General features: G+C 39.0%; 1 protein-coding gene across 1 annotated transcript; it reads left to right on the top strand.

Annotated features, from left to right (window-relative positions):
• Positions 1-1900: 1900 nt before the first annotated feature.
• On the top strand, positions 1901-8070 carry LOC129268847 (homeodomain-interacting protein kinase 2-like). Its single transcript, XM_064104576.1, has 2 exons — positions 1901-6785; positions 6906-8070. Exon 1 carries the CDS (start codon positions 1901-1903, stop codon positions 3044-3046), a length of 1146 nt encoding a protein of 381 aa, XP_063960646.1. The 3' UTR covers positions 3047-6785; positions 6906-8070.
• Positions 8071-9662: the final 1592 nt, after the last annotated feature.

Here is a 9662-nt window from a genome sequence, read left to right as displayed (position 1 = left end):
GAAACAAAGAAAGAAAGAAAGGGAGCTTAAGAAGGAAAGAATGAAAGAGGGATAGAAAGAAAGAAAAAAAGGAAAGAAAGAAAGAGAAAATGGAGGAGAGAGAGAAACGAAAAAAAAACAGAGAGAAGAAAAAAATTAGTAATTATTAAAAGAATTAAGTTAATGAAAACTGGAAGAAGAGAGGGAAAGAAAAGAATGAAATAGGAAACCAAAAGAAAAAAAAACGAAGAACAGACAGAAATGTAGACTGAATTAAGAGAGAAGATGAAAACTTATTAAGTGGATAAAAAAAAAGACTAAAGGAATGCAAACGTAAAAAAGGATGAGAGAATTAGAAAGACGCATGCACTGCAAGCTGATTCACAACATGTGGTTGAAAATATATTAATTACAGTGAGAATTCAATAGTCGGATTAGATATGGCAAAGGACTATTTCTATGCCTAACAGTTTTACATTGCACTTCGGTATATTTGTTATTGTTTCTGAGATTCTTTGAGTGTGATTCACCGCGTGTTTGGGGAAGCCAATGTCTGAACCTCGCGCTAGGACCCAACAGTCTCTGCGCGAAGCTGAGACAGAGGCATTCCCTGCGGTGACTCAGTTTTGGCAAACGGCACCGCTGGAGAGCATTCTCGTAGGAAGTGTACTGAAATCCTAGAATCATGCGACACGCGCGCTTCTGAATACGTTCAATTTGAACAACTTGGGTAGAAGTTAAGCCCGAGCTCCACACGGGAGCGCAATACTCGAGCACCGGTCGAATGTAAGAAACATAGATTTTAACCAAATCGTCAATTGGCAGTCGAAACCTGATTAGATTTCGCAGCATGTGCAGTCTCACGTTTGCCTTCCTTACCATTTCATTTACATGTGAAGACCATTTAAGATCACTCTGTATAATAACCCCTAGTAACTTTATACAATCTGTTTGAGTAATTTCTTGACCCTCAATTAATAAAATCATTGGCAGAGGAGGGTTACGCATGAACGTTACTGTCATACTTGAACATTTCTTGGGATTCAGTTTCATATTATTATTGAGAGTCCATTGTTCTAACTCGGTCACACTTGATTGGATATTAGATGGAGCGGACGATTTTCTACTCTCCAACAATGTGAGGTCATCTACATGTTTGAATTATATTCAAATTCATAGAAGTAGTGAATTACCAAGGCAGCGCTTGTGCTATTTCTAGAACCATTGATTTCATCAAAGTACCCATATTTAATAGCAGATCCAGTCCCCAAAATAGTGACAAGGACATCTCAGGAATAGATTTTGCTGGGGGATACAGGGATTGTGATATTTTAAATTTGATCTCCATTGTGTTGCACTCATTGACTGTACATGTACATGTAGTGCCATGATATTAGATTTTGCATTCATTATAAGGCCTAAACGTACCTGTACAGTGTACAGGCATGCTATGGTACAGGTATGTTTCTATTGTTATGTGTACAAATAAGAGATTGTTATATCACAAGGAAGGAAGTATAAAAAATGTATAAATGACAAGGATGTCACAAAAAATGATTTGTGCGTGTGTGTTTGTTTTGCACAGGTACATGTACAACAGCTTTCCTCTTTCTTTGAAAATGTAGTTTGATGAAAAAATTGTCCACTTTTATTGAGGAAGGAATGTGAAAAATTATAGCAATGAATTGTGTTTGAGTGAAACTTGTGTGTATCATTGATTGGTCACGGAAGAGACGTGAAGTGTTCTTTTATGAGGTTGGATCATTCAGTGTAAAAGGGGCTTGTTGAAAGAATTGCATATGAATCCCAACCAAATGAAATTATACACAACCTTTTCCAGCAGAACTGTTTATTTGGGACTTTATGTTTGAATTTTTAATAACGAATGGTATTTTTCAATTTTCTTTCTCTTGCTCCAGGTATGTCATCCCTCAACCGGAGCGCAAACTTTGGTTCACAGTCCAGCGCCTTTTGCTCCTTCAAGAAGAATCACATTGACCATGTCGCCGCTGCAACGCACCAGCTGCGACAGTGCGCATCCAACAACAATGACGTTATAGTAACAACCAACCCCCACACCGGGGTCTCCACATCCACAAGCACCTTACGGACAGTCCCTTTGACAGATTCGAATTCACAGGACCCGGTGCTCCTGGAGTCCACCTCCAAGAGCAGCGGGTCTTCGTCAAACCGGAGAACTCAGAACGTCATTCAGGCGTCGACAGTCAGACTGTTGGATACGTACCAGAAGTGCGGGTTGAAACGGAAGAGCGAGGAAACTTTGGACAATCACCGTCAGTACAGCAGCACGAGGCACGACCGACACGAGCGGCAAGAACGGACTAACCGTAACGAGTACAAAGAAAGGACGGAACGTAGCGATAAGCATGAGAAAGCACACACGTCGAACCATTCAAGTAAAGCAACCACAAGCAATGCCAACACGGCAACGAACTCGAATAAGAATGCGAACTCTTCTAAGAAGAGTTCGTCGGGCGGGGAAGGCGATTATCAGTTAGTGCAGCACGAGGTACTGTGTTCATTAACAAACAGTTATGAAGTGTTGGAGTTCCTTGGGAGAGGGACGTTCGGGCAGGTGGTCAAGTGCTGGAAGCGCGGGACCAACGAAATCGTAGCCATCAAGATCCTAAAGAACCACCCCTCCTACGCGCGACAGGGACAGATTGAGGTCAGCATCCTGGCGCGGCTCAGCGCCGAGAACGCCGACGACTTCAACTTGGTGCGCGCCTACGAGTACTTCCAGCATAAAAACCACACGTGCCTCGTGTTTGAACTCCTCGAAAAGAACCTTTATGATTTCCTCAAGCAGAGTAAGTTCCGCCCCCTCCCCCTGAAACACATCCGCCCCACCCTCCAACAGGTACTGGTCGCTCTTCTCAAGTTGAAGACCCTTGGTTTGATTCATGCGGACTTGAAGCCCGAAAACATCATGCTGGTGGACCCCGTCCGTCAGCCGTACCGCGTGAAAGTCATCGACTTCGGGTCGGCAAGTCACGTCTCGAAAGCAGTGTGTTCAACGTATCTCCAATCAAGATATTACAGGTGAGCCAACCAGTCTGTTTATATCTTTTTGTTTTGTTTTTTATGGGAATCGTGTGAGATAGTGAAGTCAGGGCCCCGTCTTACAAAGAGATGCAATTGTTCCGATCAACCACAACTATGGAAAGCCACCAATGCCAACATAAAAATGATGCATGTTTGTTAAAACTTAAAAACATCCATTTCATATTGTTGTCTTGCCTATTCCTTTCTAAACAAATTTTCATTCTCTATATACATGTATGTATCCAGCTCATTATTAAGCCTTCTATATTTTGAAACCTTTTTTTTCTTGTTTTTTTTCCCCCAATGAACTTTTTTCTCCTTGTGAATGTTGTCGTTTATTCAAAGCATTCATATCTTGCTAGCATGAAAATGACACAAAGGTATACTTGTACATAAATACTGTTTCCTCTGCAACAACAATGTACAAAACAGGAAATGGGTTTGAAGATACTTCATTTGAAGAAATAATCAGTACACAATGGCAATTATGGTGAATTGATTGGAAATCATTTTTTGGCAGGAAGCGATGGTTCGTGCTGTTGCCATTGCGATGGCAAGTTGGAATGCCAAAAGCGTTTGGGAGAAGTTTATTATCTGCATTAAAGATCAGTTTGTGTTTTATAATGAACAGTCATTATTCTTGGCTAGTTTCATTAGGATGCAAGGCATGATGTTGAAGAAGAGTTGGCTTCAAAGCAATCAAATTCATCAAGTTCCTGATCTATTTTTAACTTTAAAATTTCATGAGCAATATACATGTAGAATGTGTACACTGTATACATGTACATACATGTATACTGTACTACACATTGTAAAGTGAATACAGGGTGTATTTCACTTTTTTTTGGGGGGGGGGGTTGTGAAACTCTCAACTTGACATTGTCAGAAATCCCCCACTAGCAAACGGAATCCCTGTGTTCAAATGATCCTAATCCAAGCAAGTTGAAAAAAAGTCTATAATTAAGAAATAAAGGTATAATTTGCAAGCTACATGTATGTATTTTGTGTTCAGATCATACACTCCAAAATCAAGTATTGCTGTGGGGAAACAATATACCATCATGTGGAATCACAAATTTATTCTCCTTTTTTTAAGAGTTGAAAATGCCATCAAGTGTGACTCAAGAATTCAAATTACCAATGCACATTGTTTGAAACATCAAGCGTAAAGTTTGCATGCAACAGTGTAGTTCACTGATGGAGATAAATTAATCTTTGTCAAATACATGTACATATATATAAGAAACTTTGCCTGAATAGGAACTACATGTACATGATTGCAAATTCTATGTTGGTATTGAGTTTGGATTCAATCTGAAATGCTGAAATTATTTTCTCAGTCTATCACAAACACTACCAGCAGAAATCTCTATATGTGGTAACCACAAGGTCCGAAGGCACTGCCTCCTTTCCTGGCTATGCATATTCCTTTGTCTTTTTCTAGTTGCACATGGTTAAGAGAGCTCTACATGTAAAGGCCTTTCCCAACCGGCCTTCAGTCCAACATGCTTGTAATTATGTATAGATCCAGACAACAACTGGAGCGTAGTCTCACTTGCTAATAATTATGTTGGGCCACAAGCTGAGCTGAAACCTGTCACTCATTTCAATAAAGGACTCTCTCCGGCCTGATTATGTGCTATGCATTTCCATGTAGATTGATGGCTAAATTATCAAAGGTTCGTTCTTTTTGTGCCTGTAGGATACCATATTAAAGTCAGGTCATTAAGAATTAGGCTACATGTACACATGTACATGCAGCTGCTATCCTTGAAATTTTGAAGGGCCTTTTTAGACTTTATACTTCTCAAATTCTTAATATGCGTTGGATATTAAAAAAAAGAAATGGTTCTCAGAACTAACGTGGAGAGGATGGGGGGGGGGGGGGTGGACACAAACCAAGAAGTGCTGGCCAACTGTGACCACCTTTGTGCTTGGGTTTTGATTTTAGCTTTGAATAGGAAAATAATTTGAACCCACTTGATGTACAGCGTACAAGGCCTGTACAGTTGTGCTCAAAAGTTAGTGGACCCCACCACAAAATTTACTCCCTCATGCCGAATGTTGAATGTGAAAACAACACTACAATGTCCGGCGATCCCAGAGAAACTATTAAAGGAAACTTTTATTGAAATGTAATATTTTATTACCTGACTTGACAGTTATTATTTAAAAAAAACATTGCAGAACTTGAACACTTTTCATGTTCGTTTTCTGGTGGGGTTCACTTTACTGTTGAGCACCTCTGTATCCCTGTATTGTAGGCCTACCGTCACCACCACAACCACTTGATGCCACATACTCTAGATACTCTTCTACTACATGTAATGTACATAATGCACGTTTAGTATGCCTGGTGCGATGCAAAACATGAACTTTCGTCGAAAGGAGGCCAGTCTACAATGCCTTAAATAGATCACCGGTTCAAGTTATGACCTTCAGAAAGGCTGCTCGAAGTCGTGCCTTATTAAAGGTCATGACTTGAACCTGCATACATGTGTTAAGAGTTCTTTTCAAACTCCATCAATTATAATATTTTGAGAAAAAAACCATCACCACACTTCCAGAATTGATGCTCTTGAGATGTTTTCATTCCCAGTTTCATATGAAGGTGGCATATCAATAAATTTCACTCTGTATTCCTCATCAAATTTGGAGCTGCAACAAAAGGTGCAAGTGTCATGGGACACATTCCCTATCTCAGAATTGTTTTGAATGTGAGTTCACTATAAATCAGAAGTCAGAACATTTTTTATTGTTGCCAGTTTTGCCATGGTTTTTCAGTAATTGTGCAATCATGAAGCGTCTTTATGTTCATGTGTTTATGGTTATTATCAACATCCTATGATATAATGTTTGAAAGAGAAAGGGACCATGAAATACTTTGCAGATTGGAGTAAAATATGTTTGGTTCGATGAACAATTTTGAGGGAACTAAAATATTTTTTCCCCTTTTTATTATTAAAAGAGGAACTGCATGTACATTGCACATTGCAATTTGGCAGCAAACATGAGTTTAGCGAAAACACCAATCTTTCCAAATATGACCTGGATTTTTTTTCATGAAGGAGGAAAATAACATTGAAATCCGAACTTATTAGGAAATTGTGTTGCACAGAGGTCAATTTCATTTTGGTTGCGTTTATTATAGGAGATTCCATTGTTGATGTTATCACTTTCTGGTCAATGATAGCGCCTACTGATAATTCACAAAACAAAAACATCTCTATAGCTTTTTAAAGGTCCACAATATATGTATGGTGAACTTGAACTGAAGGGGGAGTGGGTAGCCCAACATCATCAACAATGTGGAGCATTGTGGCCTTGTGGATTAGTCTTCTTACTTTGAAACAGAGGGCCGTAGGTTCGAATCCCAGCCAAGGCGTAATTTCCTTCTGTAAGAAATGTATCCATATTATGCTGCATTCAACGCAGGTGAGGTGAATGGGTAACCGGCAGGATGAATTCCTTGAATGCACTGGGCGCTGAAAGGCAGCTCGAGCTAAAGCCGGGGTAATAATAATAGTAACAATGCGCCTCAGAATAGATTATTTCTAGATAGATGCCGCAATATTATTATTATTATTAATGTCAACAATAACAGTACCAATGAAAGCAACAACAGCACCAACCATGGAAACATATTCAGATTATTACTCTCGTGCATGTACATGTATATCTGTAGGCAAAAATAAAATCCTGCTGTTTGGCTAATTCACTGCATTTCACTACATTTAGAGGTGAAGCAGTATCTGGACTCTCTGAATTTCCTTGCATCCCTATTGTATTTGATATGAAGTAAATATCACATTTTTCTGACTTCTGTGGGAATCGTACGGGGGAGGGGGGGATCTTCCCAGGAAATTTTCCTTCCTGACTGTGACAAATCAAATGGAAATAGAGAAACTTCAAATTAAATTTCAATAAATATTCCATTCTTGATGACCATTAGAAATCAATATGAATGGAGCATCAAAGAGTGGATGGTTATAATAATTCTTTCAAGTTATTTTGGAGACCAGATTGTAAACAACACAACTGTCTGTTTTGAAAATAAACCCCCGAGTCGATTTCTTCATCTGTTGATAATCACATCTCAGGGTTAATTTTACATACTGTCCAGTAGACCAGAGTATTTTTATTATTTTAATTCTCCCCTTTAAGTTCATATCTCGATTGGCATGTTCAGGCATTCAATGGGGTATCTAATCTTTTATATGCCATTAGTCAACTTTTAGTGATACAGATAGTGCCATCTCTACATTCTTAACTTCGGAAGGGAAAGCAGTGCACTCTAAAAAGTTTTAACCAACCTTCATGTATGTTGAATACACTGGCGTACAGATGGGGGAGGGGGGCTGGGGGGGGGGGGCTCTTGTCCCCCCAGTTCTTTTTTTCATGAAAAAAAAGAAAAAAGGAAGGGATAAGGGTAAAATTATTTTCTCAATATTTAGTCAAAATATTTACAAACTTGGATTTTCGTAATAAAAATGTCCCAATTTTTGCTTGCTCGCTGGCAACTTTTTATTTGTACGCAATATGCCATATTGAGCCCCCTCAAAATTTTTGGCTCATTACACTACTGATTGAATATATGTATGAACCGAGCAGCTGTTGGTTAAAACAAAATCAAATGCAAACGAATTTGGATTTGTTAAATAGTTGGTTCATATTCCCAACTTTTCTTTCGTTTATTAAAAAAACAATTCTAAGAATGGGAGAATGTGTCCATTCACATTAATACCACAAACTCCCCAAAATCCACTCATGATTCATGTGAATGTTAGGAACTGCACACCACTCCAACTGTCTTTGTTTCCAATCATCATGGAAACAAAATTACACAGTGGCTCGGGGTCATTTCGCCCCCAACAAATGACCCCGAGCCCCCAACATTTTTTTTAAAAAAGCACTGAAAACTAGGAGTCCTGGAAAATCCTATAAATTGATTGCCATAAAGCTTAGCCTTATCCAATGTTCCAGAATTAGGCAGTACACATGTAAAGCTGTGAAAAGTAGCCCGAGAAAAAAAAATGCATTTCAATCATGCACACGTATGTAAGTTTCAATAGCAATGCAGGATTGCGTAATTTACAATAAGTACTATAGTATACATATCATGGACCTTCACATCATTGCAAAGACTAGAATTCTTCATGTATGTAGGAAAACCCAAAAGTGATTGGTTAAAGTTGAATTAAGAAGACGATTCCAAATATTGAGATATTTACATTAATAGCAACCTTACAACCCCCCAAACACTAATAGGTGATTCGACCCCCCATTTTCTTTTTTCAAAATAGTGAATTTGAACGATTTATCCCTACCCATTTTCCCTGAGTTCGCTCCTGCAATGCCTACCGAGACGGGTGTTCTTTGAGTGTGACGTCACCGGGGGGTATTCGGTCCCGGTTTAGTAAACAAGGCAGTGCCGTTTTGTGTACTATGCACGTACTCCTTCATATGGAATAACTGCAGTTGAAGTTGTATCTGCGAGCCATAGAACTTGCAAAGAGGAAATGATTAAAATATTTGTGGCCGTACTATTATTCCAAATATGTGAATTCCCTCAGAATGATACCATAGACCCTAAAGGAATAATTTCAAGGTGAATAATATGAAATTTGATCGAGATCTTCTCACCAGTCGATAACGTAGCAGACGTGTTATTATGACATATTTATCCGCGTGTGACGCGGCTCTTGCAAAAAAACACAGTTGGTTGCGGAATTGCTTTGTGCCGACCGGCCGCCCGCTCCGGCGCAGCTAGCTGTCGAGCTACCGTACCGTTCTTGTTGTCTTCAACCATAGAGATGTATACTAATTACTATATATCTTTCTGTCTTCAACTCACTTCCGAATTGCGTTTGTATGTGTGACGGTGACCCCTAGCGTAATTAAATATAGAAAACAACTCAGAAGGCCGAGAAAGAATACTATACGTTTGGTTCAAGATTGTTCTGTGGAATGAGCTATGAGTGGAAATGATCCAGAGGATATAAAAGTGGAGTCAAAGACAAAAGAAAAGAAGAAAAAACGCCAGGGGATCGCTGCACGGCCATGAACTAAGTCGACATACCAGACCATAACAATACACTCAATGCCTGGGTGTTGTGTGTACTAGTATTATGCGTTCAGCGCGCGCTGAGCTAGCCGCCGGAATTACTTTCCAGCTACTCACTTGATTGAACATCGTGATAAAATAAATGAGAAATAGTGAAAATATCATTCAATAACTCACTGTTTGCTATCTTACATCATGATTGAAGAGTTCATGGTGGTTATTCATACTGTTTTTTATACAGGGAAAGTAAAGATTTGTACATATCAGTCCTATTTGTTTGATTTGAGTTGCTTTGAAAAAAAATTGTAAAATATCTTTCTCTCTCTGCATAGCATTTCTGTATGACATTCAGGCACCTCTTATACTAAATTCCCCCCGGTGACGTCACACTCCGAGTGACTTTTCTGTACACTCGTCTCTCGGGCTCTGACAGGTGAGCATGATCGGTTAAGGGTTAGCATTGAGGTGAAAAAAAAATTTAAAGGTATTTCTATCAAAATTGCTTTTAAATTAATCTTTGATATCTCAGGTTTCAAAGAACTTAGTTTCATGA

Source organism: Lytechinus pictus, chromosome 9 (assembly GCF_037042905.1).
Source record: "Lytechinus pictus isolate F3 Inbred chromosome 9, Lp3.0, whole genome shotgun sequence".
NCBI classification, from domain to species: Eukaryota; Metazoa; Echinodermata; class Echinoidea; order Temnopleuroida; family Toxopneustidae; genus Lytechinus; species Lytechinus pictus.
The sequence above is the reverse complement of the archived record's forward strand: the minus strand, read 5'-3'. Positions and strand labels throughout refer to the sequence as shown.

Excerpts from the sequence above, each read along its gene's own strand:
- LOC129268847 (XM_064104576.1), top strand. The coding sequence starts at position 1,901 with ATGTCATCCCTCAACCGGAGCGCAAACTTTGGTTCACAGTCCAGCGCC.